General features: G+C 35.9%; 2 protein-coding genes across 3 annotated transcripts in view; one reads left to right on the top strand and one right to left on the bottom strand.

Moving 5' to 3' along the window:
- Positions 1-14,923, bottom strand: part of LOC306868549 (centrosomal protein of 290 kDa-like) — a 29,051-nt gene that overhangs the window by 10,962 nt on the left and 3,166 nt on the right. Inside the window, exons 5-32 of one of the 2 annotated variants that reach the window (XM_079414782.1) lie at positions 14,860-14,906; positions 14,432-14,575; positions 13,636-13,689; positions 13,385-13,405; positions 12,352-12,498; positions 11,249-11,431; positions 10,912-11,001; positions 9,300-9,422; positions 7,593-7,886; positions 7,028-7,190; positions 6,777-6,877; positions 6,619-6,685; positions 6,391-6,503; positions 6,227-6,311; positions 6,010-6,143; positions 5,081-5,245; positions 4,849-4,998; positions 4,634-4,749; positions 4,386-4,488; positions 3,884-4,114; positions 2,879-3,052; positions 2,694-2,805; positions 2,404-2,609; positions 1,716-1,867; positions 1,518-1,629; positions 994-1,449; positions 264-428; positions 63-170 (exon numbers count right to left, since the gene is read on the bottom strand). In XM_079414782.1, the coding sequence (XP_079270908.1) occupies positions 63-170; positions 264-428; positions 994-1,449; positions 1,518-1,629; positions 1,716-1,867; positions 2,404-2,609; positions 2,694-2,805; positions 2,879-3,052; positions 3,884-4,114; positions 4,386-4,488; positions 4,634-4,749; positions 4,849-4,998; positions 5,081-5,245; positions 6,010-6,143; positions 6,227-6,311; positions 6,391-6,503; positions 6,619-6,685; positions 6,777-6,877; positions 7,028-7,190; positions 7,593-7,886; positions 9,300-9,422; positions 10,912-11,001; positions 11,249-11,431; positions 12,352-12,498; positions 13,385-13,405; positions 13,636-13,689; positions 14,432-14,575; positions 14,860-14,906 (4,016 nt within the window). The remainder of the gene's footprint in view (positions 1-62; positions 171-263; positions 429-993; positions 1,450-1,517; positions 1,630-1,715; positions 1,868-2,403; positions 2,610-2,693; positions 2,806-2,878; positions 3,053-3,883; positions 4,115-4,385; positions 4,489-4,633; positions 4,750-4,848; positions 4,999-5,080; positions 5,246-6,009; positions 6,144-6,226; positions 6,312-6,390; positions 6,504-6,618; positions 6,686-6,776; positions 6,878-7,027; positions 7,191-7,592; positions 7,887-9,299; positions 9,423-10,911; positions 11,002-11,248; positions 11,432-12,351; positions 12,499-13,384; positions 13,406-13,635; positions 13,690-14,431; positions 14,576-14,859; positions 14,907-14,923) is intronic. The other variant, XM_079414783.1, reaches the window with a different exon arrangement.
- Positions 14,559-14,923, top strand: part of LOC306868550 (protein O-mannosyl-transferase TMTC3-like) — a 37,132-nt gene continuing 36,767 nt past the window's right edge. The window contains exon 1 of the mRNA XM_079414785.1: positions 14,559-14,657. The gene's annotated coding sequence lies outside the window, so the exon portion shown is untranslated. The remainder of the gene's footprint in view (positions 14,658-14,923) is intronic.

Raw genomic sequence — 14,923 nt, 5'->3', positions numbered from 1 at the left:
TGTAGTTCAGTAAACTGTAAAAAACATTTGTCAAGTCTGCCAAGAGTCAGTGTTGATGGCACCTTCTGAGCTGAACTTAAGACTTCATTCTGCTGTTTCTCGTAGGTGTCGAGTTGGCGCTCCAATTGCACTTCTCTCTGATCCCAGATCATTTGCCGCTCCTCGAGAAGCTAACACAGTGATATCAATTAAGATTAGAAATCATGAATGAAACATGATCTGTATACTGTAAAATTGAGAAGATGTTTAAATGCAATTCTGACATTATTCTGCTGCACCAACTCCTCTTCCAGGCCGCTGATGATGCGTTCCTGCTCAGCCACAATGTTCTTAAGGTATTTTATCTCTTCCCGCTGGGCCCCAAGCTCTCTGCTCTGCCTCATTTCCAACAGACGAACTTCCTCCAGTTTCTTATGCCACTCACTCACCTGTAGGGGTTGATATTAAGCTGTAAACACTGTAGTGGAGTGTAAACTACTGTTCATGGGAACAATTTATTTTATTAATAGGAGTAACATAACTCACGTGAATAATTTACAAGTAAATAAAAAAAGTCCTTTATGAATATAGGAAAAACAAAGAATTACATTTTTCCTAAAGAAAATGTAGGCTGTAGACCATTGATCTGTGATGCAAAAAATTACTATATTACACAGATATACATAATACAGTTATAATAATCTAATGAAAATAATTATTTTAAAAAACTTTAATTACTTGAAATTTTTGTGTAAAATATGTTTAAAACAATGCATAAATATAAAAATATGGAATTTGGTAAAATGTGATCTTTTTTGTAAGATTCTATAAAATGTATATTTATAAAATATATTAATAATACTATTAAATATAAAAATAAACAGCAAAATATTTAATATACACAAAATAAATATACATTTATGCTTAAAATTATAATTATAAAAAAAATCATGTGTAAAATATGATTTTAAGAATCATATCACAACTTTATTTGTAATCAACCAATCAACCTACTTTCTGAGCTCCTTTGGCATCTTTCAGTGTTGCTATGAGCTCCTCCAACCCCTTCAGCTTTAGCTTCAGTTCTTGTGCCCTTCCTTCTGCTTTCCTCCTCTCCTCCTCCGCCTTAAGTGCCTCCTCCCTGGCCCGTGCCTTGTCCTCCTGCAGCTGGAGCATGGTGTTGGAAAACTTCTCCTGTTGGGCCAGCGGCAAGGCTCCTGAGAACTGTCTTCGGAGGGCCTGGATGGTGTGGTGAAGGTGTCTGGCCCGCTGGTGACCCTCCTGCCTCGCATGCCACAGAGTCTGCTGCTGGGCATCCAGCTGCTGTTCGACTCGGAGCTTCTGCGCTTTGAGTTTCTGCAGGTGTGTGTTGGCAGCTTCAAGTCGGCTGATGGCTGTGGTTTCGCTCAACTGTAGAGCCACAATATGCTGGTGGAGTTTAGCGATGAGGGCCTTTTCATCGGACTGAGCCTGAGGAGGAGATGTGCAGTTAGGAATGTGATCAAGTGGCTGCACAGCTGAAAAAAAGAAAAACATACCTGGTAGTCCAACACCTGTCTCCTCAGGCTTTCTACCTCCTTCTCTCTTGACTGCTGCCTGGCTTCCAGAGCGGACACCTGCATTTTAGCGACATCTGACACCTCCCGCAATCTGCTCATAAAAGAGATGTTTGTGTACATTTTCTTGTGATATGTTATCACAGCAAGCATATGCACGGGTTGAGTCATCAGGCTTACTTGGACACTTCAATCCGCAGGTCTGCCTCGGTTTTCTCCAGTTCGGTAATTCGCTTGCGATCAGCATCACTGATGTCTTTGCTTACGCTATCTGCCAGCTCATCCCTGAGCTCCCGCTCTATCCGCTGAGCCTCCAGGTTTAATTTTGTGAGCTGTACAGGCATACAGAAATATATACAAAAAAATCATCCTATTAAATGTTCAACATACTGTTTAAAATAATAAAAGCTTATTTAATTTACAACATACTGCGTTTTATATACATAAAGAAGTAAATTAAAATAAAAAGCTTATTTAATGTTCAACACACTGTTTTATTAAAATGAAATAAAATAAAAGATTGTTAAATGTTTAAAATTGTGTTTTACACAACAAAACTAAATAATATTAAATATTCAACAAACTGTTTTATAAAAGTAAAATCAAATTAAAGCATATTTAAATGTTAATCTATTTTATTAAAATAAAATAAATGTATTAAATGTTTAACATGCTGTTTTATAAAAATAAAAAAGCTTATTTAATGCTCAACTTAAAGTTAACAAAACGAGCGAAACAAAAGAAACAAAAGAAAAGAAAAGACAAAAAAAGGGTGTTCAAGCTAAGGTGATTTTTGGCATTTTACTATATACTTGCTATATATGTTCTGGATAGATGCTATGTGATGCAAGAGATAAATCAGACCCACCTCAGCAAACTTGGTCTCTAGCTCGAAGTTACGCTCTTCCACCTGTTTGAGGGAGTTCCTCAGGTGCTCGTACATCTTCTGAGCATGTTCGGCCCGCTGCCTTTCATTTAACTCTTTCATCTCCAGTGTTGTGATGCGTCTGGACACAGATACAATCTCGCTGTTGGCCAGGGCTTTGGCTGCCTTGTCCATGCTGTTCTCACCACCTGTGAACACCAGAAGTCAACTACATCATTTGCAATGCTTCAGCGTTGCTTTTGTTTTATGTATCAATTAGCAGTGACATTTACCAGTCATGCTGATGTTTTCCCAGGCCTGCTCCAAAGTGTGAAGCTTCTCCTTGCTGATCTCAAGCTCTTTATTGATGGAGTTAATGCGTTCATGTAAAGACACATTCTCCTTCTGAAAGGAAAGAAGAATACAGTAGGAAAAACAAAGGAGGACCATTCCTTACTGTAATTTGCAACAGATGTACCTCCAGGTGCTCCAGTGTGGTTGTCTTGCGAACGAGGTGATTGTCTTTCTGTAGTAGGTTTCTGTACTTGATAGTGAGCTCGGTGTATTGTTTGTTGGCTCTCTCCAGCTCTGATGTAGGAACACTACCGTCAAGGGATTTCTGCAATGCGGCCATTTTAAACGCTGCCATTTCCTGAGGACAAAGCAAGTCACAGAAGTCAGCAAAGGTCAGTTACAGCCCTCAGAAAATATGACCACCATCCCTCATTGTGAAAGACCAATATATACACTATATTTCCAAAAGTATTGGGACACCCCCTTTTAATGAACAGCTTTTCCATCCTAGCATGACTCTGTGTATAAGGCAAGGTTCAAAAAGAAATGATTGATTCGGTCAGTGTGGAAGAACTGCAGAAAGCCAAGTCCTAATCCCAGCTGAACACCTCTGATGTTACTTTAATTGCAGACCTTGAGCCAAAAACTCATCACCAGACACCAATGACTTGTACATATGGGTACAGTCATTTTAGACACGTCCAAAACTGTAGCAACAGAGATGGAAATACAATTTTTAAATTGATGTATTATGTTTCCATCTTTGTTCCCACAGTTTTGGAAGTGCCTTTTTCTGTTCTAATGAAGGGGGTGTCCCAGTACTTTTGTCCATATAGTGTATGTACAAGTCATTGGTGTTTACTGATGAGTTTTTGGCTCAAGGTCTGGATAAAGTCACACCAGAGGTGTTTAGCAGGAATTAAGACTTAATGATTGATTCAATCAATCATTTATAATAGAAAAGGGTCCTGTCCAAACTTGGAAGCACGCAATTCCCTAGAATATGACTATATGCTTAAACATTAATATTTGTACTCATGGGAATTACTTAAGTATGCAAACCTGTTCATTAGAAGAGGGTGTCCCAATACTTTTGGCAATATAGTGTATTAGCCAGGCCATTTAACCTGTCAAAACAAAGCCTTGGAAATCTTCATTTCTTTTTGAGTGACATACATAGGCCTAATACCTTAAACCTTTGCAAGTAGCCGATTCTTTCAGTTACAGCAGCCTCCATTTGAGTGAAATCATCCTTCAGTTTGCCGATCTCCTTCCTCAAGTGTTGCTCGAGCTCAAGCAGAGTCGTGTAACGCCGTGTCAGACACTTCTCATTCACCTTGAGAACCGTCATTTTTCGGGCCGTTTCAGCCAGCTCCTGTCTGATCTCACTTGGGTCCTTTTCAAGAGCCTCAAGCCAGTGCTGGGAATGTGTCAAACAGATAATCGGAAGCGTGAAAGGGTAAAATAGTGTTTTAATTGATTTCTTATTATGTGAAGACATGAGGAATCTAATAACCATTAGCTAAATTGATTTGGTCCACCGCGATATTTCAAACCAAATTTTTCAAATTAGTGACATAAGTTTGTTAGCAAGCCATTACAGTTATATAGATTTGAGTTACGGGTGAGTAAATGAAGAAATAATTTTAATTTTCGGGTGAAAGTGATTGCTATCCCTTTCAGAGACTTACATTATACTCTTTGACTTTGACTGTGTCCACCTCCCTTTGTTCCTCGAGTTTGGATTTCAGTTCAGCAAAAGAGACTCTCTCTTTCTGCCAAGACTCCCTCTCGCTGAATCGGAGCACATGAGGTGATGTAAAGTCATTTATTGGTCACCGAACACATGTATGTGTTTTATAAGCAATATTTTTTGAATAAGCATACTTCTATATAGACAGTATTTTATACTATAAACTCTCCTATTGGCTTGGCATACCTTTGATACTCCTTGTATAGTAGTCCTTGTTGATGGCGGATCACTGCGAATTTCCTTTTATATTCTTCCAGAGCTGAACTGAGCTGCTCAATGGAATCTTCTTTGATTTTGATCTCCTGAACACCCACAGTTGGGAGACTTAATATTATGTACGTTACATCTGGTTTGTGTTATAATGTGATACAGTAACCGGACTGAGACACACACACACGCACCTGTAGGAGTTGTATCGTGTATTCATTGAGAGCATTGATGACCTCGGCACTAGTTGGCGTCAATTCTTCAGGCAGAACTAATGACTTATAAGGGATGGAAGTGCCCGCTGATTTGCTCATTGATTCAACCTCACTTTCCAAGCGAGAAATCTACAAAAAAGGCATATATAAGAGAGATGAAAACCTATTTTTTAATCCAGTGAACATTTGAGTTGGTATTTTGAGTAAATACCTTCTCGTTAGCTTTTGTTAACTGATTGAGAGTAATTGTTGCCTCCTCTCTAGCTGCTTTCATCTCCTGCCGTAACTCCTCGTTGCGGCCAGTCAGCTGATCTACCTGCGTTCTGAGGTGGAGGCTTGCATCAAACTTTCCCTTTGAGTACTTCATCTCCAGAGCCTTAAGATAAAAACAATTCAGTCATATATGTTGTGATAGGATATTTAGGAACAATAATTTTCAATTTGCTGCAAGAGGGAGCAAAAACTTCATATTCGAGTAAGATTAAAAAAAAGTTTGAAAATTGAACGCTAAAATGAGGGTGTTGCACTGCACTCAGCTCAGTTAAACACATTTTACCACAGTAATTCCATTAAATTCATACATTTATATTTAAATGCATTTTAAATGCACAATTATGACATTTCATGTTTATTTATAATTTGTTACAAATAAAATCCGCATTTTTTTGGTATTTTCTTACACGTTAAATGTGTAATTTTATATATAAATGTACTTAATTGCACAATTACGACATTTATTATTCATTTATTCAATTTTGTTCACACCTATAATTTTATTCAATTAAATACTGTATTATTATTTATATGCAATGTAATGTTGTATTTACATTACATATAATTTATTTATTATTTATTATTTTAAATGCATAATTATGAGATTTATTATTTAGTTTTAAAAGCATTTATTTATTATATTTTTCACAACTATTTTATTTCATATTAAAATGCATATGTTTATATCAATTTCTAACTTTAAATGCATAATTATAGATGTTATTATTTATTATTATTAATAAATATTATTATTTATTATTATTAATAATACAAGATTATTTTTCACACATATAATTAAATATTACAAAATGTTTTTGCAATAATACACAGATTTAGTGTGGGCCCACCAACTGTTGGTGAACGTACATTGACGAGTCTCTCCAGGCTGGGAATGCTGACACCAGTGGATGTGGGTGTTTTCTTCTGAGTGTCCTGGATGGCCTGCAGGATCTCCTTCATGCCCTTCTCCAGCTGTTCATTCTCATTCAGCATTTCATTCACTGCAGGAGAGAGAGAAACATTATAGTCACAGAAACCACCTGACACTGCAAGGGTACAAAGGTCACGCAGTGATGCTGCTCACATCTGGCTTTGAACTGGGCGGATTCTGTTCTCTTGAGCTCAAGTTCTTTCTCTTTGTTGCTCAACTCTTTTTGCAGACGCTCGTTCTGAAAAACAAACAGGTTTTTAGCTTAGCTTTAATGCTTATGATGTTCAAAACGCATTCTTTTCTGATAAACGGCTTACTTTTCGTTTCATCGCTTCATCGGTGGATCCAGAGACTGGCCTCTCTCTAAAAGATCTGCTGGGCTTTTCTTCAACACTGTCATCAAGCAGTGAACTACTAACTACTGATATGCCTTACAAAAGGAAATGTGCTGTCAGGTTTCATTATATAAGACAACCAAATGATCTGGTTATGTGAATAGGACATGTCTGTAACCGATATGCACCATCTTGGCGATAAGATCTCACCTTTGTCCTTCACCAGCGCACGAATGCGTTGTTTCAGCTCGAGCCTTTCCTCCTCCAGACGCTCAATCTAAGGAGAGTCCCGTTAGGAGTCACAGACAAAATTAAAAAGGGCTAATGGACCAAAGTCAGATCATAAAGATACTGTTAATCGGTTTTACCTCTTTCAGCAGGACCTGGTTCTCTGCTTTGTACTGTCTCTGTTTCAAAACCTTTGATCTCCGGAATTCACTCAAATCCAGTTCTTCCTTCGGATTTAATCCTGAGCGGGAAGATGATCCCAATGAGAGTCAAAGCAGATTTTTATCTTAGCAAACTCAACAAGGGATATTAAACCAATCTAATATGTCTGGGTGTAGAGATGATTTATATGGGATTCCTGAAAGAATAAAAGCAGGCTGAGGAAAATTACCAAGGCGTTCTCGTAGGTCTTCATTCTCATCTAGCAGATTGTTGATTTTGATCTCCAGTTGGTTTATCTCTTTTATCATGGATTCTATTTCCCGGTCTCTCACTCTGATTTGATTTTTACATTCTTTGATCTCAGTGATGGCAGCTTCCAAACCATCCGTCCCCTGAAAGACAATAGAGTGATTTAAGCCAAACGTCTATGTAGATATATTGTAAAATTCTATAGGTTAAAGTGACACATTGGTTGTTTTCTGAATGTTTAGCATTTGAATTATTTGTGAATTATTTGCTACTTTCAAACAGAAATTGTAGAAGTAGCATCAAAACTTTCCTAAAGTTGCCCCAAAGCATTATTGATAGAATCTAGTATTGATGAGAGTTTTAAAATTAGATTAATAAATAAATAAAGTGCAACCTGATATCATTTATTTCATAAAGACAGAAAGAAAATAGAGTAATTAATTGTCCTAAACCCAAGAAGATTTATATAGCAACTCCAAAAAGTATTTCGACTTTGTAACAGGAGTGAATTTTACAGCACTGAGAGTGCAAAGGGATAAACTCACAGACTCATAGAGACGGATTCGACTGAGGGTGTCATTGAGCTCTTTGTCTTTGTCCCTGGCATCACGTTCAGCCAGTTGGGCGGCACGCTCAGCCTCCAGAGCTCTCCTCTCAGCCATCTGCACTTTAGAACTCAAGTCTTCCAACCTGTGCTGCTGCACGCTGGCATTACCTTTATCTTTCTTTACCGGTTTCCTCAGCTCCTCGATGAGCACAGCATTCTTTTCCATTTCTGTTGTGTACTGCTCGACTTGCTCAGACAGCATCTTGATCTGGTTGTCCCTCTCTTGCACGGCCTTTTGAAGTCAAACACAAAGTCAATGACTTCCTTAACCCCCGCTGGGATAAAATAAGATGAACCAATATGATGGGAACAGATGAATGATGACAGATGACAGATGTAAAACTGAGCAAGAATGACACATAAAGCAAAGGAAATGAGAAGCAGAGATACTCACGCCACACAGTTCATATATGACCTGACTCGGTCGAGTGGTAAACAAGAGACAATGGAAAAAGGAAACATTTGGAAGCCAATGAAGCATTTGAAAGGAAGCAGTAATGAATAAAAGAAGAGTGCATCAAAAAGAAAACACATGATACTGCACACAAACTAATTCAGATTCATTAGGGTCAATCTGAGGCCTGTTCCACACATCTTTAGGGTACAGCATTCACGCTGGGTTCCCAGAAGCATTACAGTGGCGGCGATGAGTTCTGCCACTGAAATATTTTTGCCATTTGTCATATATATAATTTAAGAGAAAACACACACTGAAATGCACTAAAAACCTATTGATCAACACCACCTTTTGCAATACAGGCTTTATGAAGCAACAAAAAATAAAAGAGGGACACTGTTTAAAACAATACATCTGGTGAGCTACGGTCCACACGCAGTCACAGACAAATCCTGCTGGATTTTTGTCATTTTAGCGGTTTATAGCTACACTCTGAGGTTTGGGTTCCATTCCTTATAAATTCATTCAAATGTGGCCACCTTCTCAAGTAAATTCAATTTTTAAAATAATCAAGTTTGTTAAAAAGATCAATGGCCAACTTCAAATAATTCTATGATAAATTCTATTAAAGGAGTGCTATTCAAGGAACTATTTAATGTAATAATCCAGAAATCACTTTATTTCCAGTATAGAGTATATATTTTTTCGTGTCGCAAATGTAGGATTTGTGAAACAGGCCTGAGACAATGAGACATACCTTTTATCCTAATTAATAGGATAAAAAATTAAACCAAGTTGAAATAATATGTTTGGTTGATAAATCAAATTTATATCAGAGGAAGAAATAAAAGTAATGACTGAGTATTAAAATACAAATCACCTTTACATACATGATTAATGAACTGAATATTCAGAAATGATCATTTCTTTATATATTCTTAAAGTTTATATACACCCAGTGTTTAATTTATATTTTGTTTGCTTGTTTTCTATTTTATTATATTTTAAAATGACATTTATTTCTGCTGGCAAAGCTGAATTTTCAGCATCATTAATCCAGTCTTCAGTGTCACATGATCCTTCAGAAATCATTTTGATATGCTGATTTGCTGCTCAATTTCTTAATATTATCAATGTTGAAAACAGTGATACAAATTTTGAATGTAAATATAATTATTTATTTAAATAGTTTTCAATTATTTATTTATACATTTTATATACATATATGTGTGTGTGTGTCTGACTGACCTGCTGCAGTGCGATAATGTTGCTTTTGTCCGAGTCCATCTGAGCAGCTTGAAGTTTCTCCCTCAAGTCTCTGATCATCTGCTGATACTCCAAAATTTCCATATCTTTTCCAGATAAAATAATCTGAAACACAAACAAATACATGACAGTTTACAGTAGGGCTGGGTATTGTGACCAATTCTGCGATTCGATTCGATTTCGATTAGCTATCAATATTTCATTTAAAATGTTAGTTTTGCAGACATGGGATCTATATTTTGATATAAATGCTGGTAACTGAAACTCTCCTACTTAAGTTTATTACTGAAATACACATCTACATTAATAATAGGGTGCACACAGTTGTTTTTTTTAGTGGAGCAATTCGAAAGATGGTGACACCTTCAGGACGAGAGGTGAATATTCATATCCTCTTACGTGAAGCACGCACATTAAGAATCGATTCGGGGATTTCCCGAATCGATATCGTTGCGTTAAACTGAAGATCGATTAAAATCGGAGAATCGATATTTTTACCCAGCCCTAGTTTACAGTATGTAGAACTTCCTCAACTAGCAAAGGAATAAAACTGGCATTTCCCTCATTTCACATTATGTTCACACTGTGACAGTGTTGTTCTATGGGTTGTCAGGATGTGTGATACTATTCTGCAGGTTAGACTTTTGGCGCTGATTTTTCACCGCTTAGAGGCTTGGCATGGTGTTGACAAACCAGGCAGTAATTTAGCAACTGTAATTACTAGTTGTTCAGCTTTTTGGGCCTTTTCCATCAGATATCATGTCTATTCAGTTACAATGGAAATAGTTATAGGCTTTGTGCTTTGAACAAGTTGACACAAATCACTCGAAAAAGTTAAGAATGTTCCAAGTCATAGTAGTGTCATGATACTTGTTAATTTGATATCCCTCTACAGCAGCAATTTGTATTCCATATGTCATGTGTCATAAATGTTCAAAACAGAAGCCCTTTCGAGTGTTTTAACTCTCAATCAGGTTACGTAAACTTCATTTGTGTCTTTGAACTAGCCTATAAAAATATTCTTTGAATTTTAAGGATTGTTAACTGAAAATGTTTAGTACAATTATTAAAAAAAGTGCATTAAAATGACTGAAATGACAGAAAATTTGAGAATAAAAAGCAACATATTAGGTTTTTGTAATGTCTGTTCAATGATTTACTCGTTTGCCATACAACTGTCTTTGAGTTATCTTTATTTGGGAGCTTTTCAAACAAAATACTGAAATATAAGATTATAATTTAATAAATTAAAAGCCCAAGTATTTTTATCCACATTTTTATAACTGAATTTCGCCGAAGACACATGCCAGCAAAATGTAAAAATGTTTTTTTTGCATTGTTTCCACAGATAACAGAATTGTTGGTTGAGTCTGGCACAAAATCAAATATTTAACCTTTTCTTCAGAACTTCAAACAAAAGACTCCTCAAAGACGTGAGCAATTTCATACAGGTAAAACCACGTACAAACAAAAGAAAAACAACAACAGCCACTTCTGCAGTAGTGCGAAAAGGGGAAAATTCATGTAACCTGACCTCATTTGAATATAAGCTGGTTTTATTTGGCAAAGCTAGCATTCACGAGGTTGGGCTCACCTTCCACTCTTCAACTTTGGCATTAACGGCAGCCATAACTGGGTCGTCCTCTTCAACTCGAGCCTGGATTTGTTCATTCAGCTCTCTGACCTTTAAAAAAGACATCCATTTAAAATGAATCCATTAATAATAACAACAATAATTGATTTTTCTTTCAATCATAAAAGTGGCCACCCCCCATTACATGCATGCACACACACAAACTACTCAGATTTATGCAAAACTATTTATTTCTGCCAAATGTAGCTAGTAGAACCAATTCATGTGGCACAAACTTATATCGACCAATCAGCATTCAGGACTGAAGTGATCTGTTTTATAAACTTGATTAAAGCACCTGAAGCTTAGCATGATCTCTTTCTTTTCTCAGCTGATCCATGATGGCATCCGTCTGCTGGACAGCGATCTTCATCTTGTTGTATTCATCCGTCATCTTCTCCATCTCCTTCACAGACTCCTCCAGATTCTTCTGCAGATGTTCGTTCTCGCTCTTCAGGTTGGCAGCCATGTCCTCGGCATGCTGGGATTAGGGAGAATTTGTGGATTACAAAATGAAGATGACACATAACAGAAGACTGCAGTTGAAACATGCTTTAAAAGGTTATATATACAGGACTCTCCTTGCTACTTTTGAAATAAAAGACACCACCAAGATTGAAAACCCACCACATGAAAAATAACCTGCACACATTTTGGTATCACATTTACATATTAATACTGCAATATTATCTATTTTCCGTGAGCGTGTGATTCATAGGTTACACAATGACACTATAGGTAAATAAACAGAGGAAAACAATATACAGTATAAATAAAAATTAAAAACTATTAAAAATAAAAATAAATCATGAATACTGATATATGTGGACTTTTAAAAAAATGTAAGTGCTACTAAAGTGTATGTGTATAAATTAAGAGTGAAAATAAAAATAAATTATAATATATATACACACATACATACATATATAAAATGTCAAATGATTAATCAAGATTAATCAAGCATCCAAAATAAAAGTTTTTGTTTACATGTGTATATACTGTGTATATTTATGTATACATACACACACACACAATATATATATATATTGAAAATATTTACATGTATATATTTATAGTCATATAACTATATGTAATTATATTTAATATATAAACATAACATTTTTCTTAAGTATATACATGCATGTGTGTACACAACACACAAACATATATTATGTAAACAATTTTTTTTATTTTGGATGCGATTAATCATTTGACAGCACTAATATATACATATAACATTTTTCACTGTGTAAATTTATTTTCATCTTTTCAGTTTATGTTTAGGAGAAAATGATTTATGTGTAAAATATGTCTCAATTAAAGAAGAACTGCGGCATTAGAGGTGTAATCTAGAAGGTGAGATGGCATTATATGGCAGGCTGAAGGTGATTTGTGGATTACCTGCAGGTCCTCCATGCACTGGTAGAGCTGTTGGTTGGCTTTGGTAAGTCTCCTCTGAATCTCATTGCTCTCCTCTTTGGTCTGAAGAGGCTCTCTCTGCTCTACCTCCTTTCTGTAGAACTCCACATCTTGTTGCAGTTGTTCGTTCTGCAGTAACAAACAAATCCATTATTCAACCTGCTGTCAAGCATGATTTATTACTAAATTGAGTTGCTATATACATCATTACAGGGTGTTGTATTACTTAATTCACAGCACTTTTTAATTTTTCATTCCAGACGTTTGACTCACATTAGAGTAGTGTTGATTAATTTTCTATAATTGCACAGCAGTGAAGCCATCACTCAGGGCTTAGTAATAAAGTCGGCCACTTCCAGAGAGTTTCAGGCACAAAACAAAACACAACAAACAAACACTTGCTCTATCATGGAGTGCTATGTTGATCATGTACATCTGATGTTTTACTACGAGTTGTTGCGAGTTAAGATGATTCATATACAAATTAAGATCATCTAACCGACTAATGTATAAGGTTTTAATGAAACTTGCTTTAGTAAGAATAGACTGAAAATGATAAACAAATTAGAAATCTGCACTTCACAAGCCATATATAGCACTGTTTTCCAGACAAAACATATTTGTGAAGTTATAGCTATATAATTTCAAAATGTATTTAAAATGAGTAGCTTTGATAATGACAATAACAATTTTTTTTTTTATATGCACTTTTAACAAAATATATTTTATTTTGTAAAGAAAACGTACAGTATTTTTTTTCCTCATACACATCTTACATGTTTTTGTGGTGGGGTTAGTTAAATGATTCCCTGGGAAAATTGTTTTAAATGCATGAAACTGTCTACCATAGCAAAAACAACAACAACAACAAAACATGCCAAACCAGATGGCAATTTGAATTTATCCAAGGACACCCCGAAGAACAGATGAGACTGGTGGTGCTGTTCCAACTGACATAAACATGCTTCTAATAAATAGACCGGCTTCTCTAATTCTGCCTAATCTGGGGTCTTACCTTCTTTGTAAGCTGCTTTATCTTGTGGGGGCATTGACAAGAAATGACAACAAGAAAAGAAAAGGATAAAAAGAAAACAATAACAGGCATGCATAAAAATGAAATGATCAGTTGTGAAATAAAGCTGAGAAGAGATGCAAATAAAGGTGATATGAGAGAGAATGGAATGGATAAATTAAAGTAACAGAAAGAGAAAGATTTAAGATCGTAGTCCATATAAAAGCTTTTCTACAGGAAATGACTGGACATACCTCTCTTTTGAGTTTCCTGTTCTTCTCTTCTGCCTCTTCAGCGCGGAGAGCCAGCTGTGAGATGCAAAACATATAACCAATGCATTAGGTTGTTCTCAATCCCACACCATCCCGATTATTATTGCATATTTTTTGTTTTTAATTGAACAGGATATTTGTCCAACAATTAAAATAAATAATTTTGACACCTTTAGTTGATTTAATAATCAATTAATTGCAGTAAAAATGATGAACCTTTTGGATTTTAATGACCAAAGCCTAACATTTATCAGACCCTGTCTACAGCACATCAGGAAGAAAAGGGATTAATCTCATTCTATGTTCTCAATTTCTACACAAATTTAAACGTGCATCAAGTCAAGCATTCAAGTTATTGTAAAAAAATGACTTTTCTTCAATTTATTTAACAGCTCCTGATGTTTGATATGTTTTGACTACATTTAAATTAATATTCCTATTATCTAAGGTATATTTTATTATTATGTTACATTTTATCAACTTTTATCTTTTTAATTATGATGTTTATTTACTGTTTATTGCTGGAAAATAACCAAATTACACAAATTACAGTTTTAAAATGCATTTATTTATGTCCCAAATTTTGGCAACAGGGTTACTGAAATAACAAATATCATATAAAATAGAAAAAAAATTCAACAGCTCATATAATATTTAATTTGAGCTTGACGGTGAATATCTGAAGGATTAGCGCTTCCTTTCACCGACCACTTACTGATAAAAAAAGACTTCAGGGTCGCTGCCACTCTTTTGTACCCTATTTGTGGAAAGTGCCTACCTCCTCATTGGCTTTCCTCTCCTTGCCCATTTCCTTCTCCAGCTGGGTCACCTCTCTCTCTTTGCGCTCCAGGTGACTCTCCAGTTGGTGAATCTCATCCCGGAGGAAACGTGTGTCACCCCCTCCCATCACGCGCTGGGCCATCTGGACAGGAAGCAAGGCGGATCTGAGTAAAGCTCAAGACCCAAGACCCAAAACTCTCCATCTGTATATATCTCTGACACTGGTGAGTTGTGCAGCTCAATGACATCTCACTTATTGCACAATAATAAACATATCAAAGGAAATGTGATGTGAAGAACAACTATAGTTTTAACAGACAGCAACACACAAGGAATTAAGCCTGTAATCCTCTTAAGACTGTACTTGTACACAGATGATGCAAATCAAATAAGTGCACTTGTTCACACAATTATTACCTCCCTTACCTCTAGCTCACCTTCCAGCTTTAAGACTTTGGCTTTCAGCTCGTTTTCTGCAATCATTTAATAC

This window comes from Barbus barbus, assembly GCF_936440315.1.
Source record: "Barbus barbus genome assembly, chromosome: 50".
Classification (NCBI taxonomy): domain Eukaryota; kingdom Metazoa; phylum Chordata; class Actinopteri; order Cypriniformes; family Cyprinidae; genus Barbus; species Barbus barbus.
The sequence above is the reverse complement of the archived record's forward strand: the minus strand, read 5'-3'. Positions and strand labels throughout refer to the sequence as shown.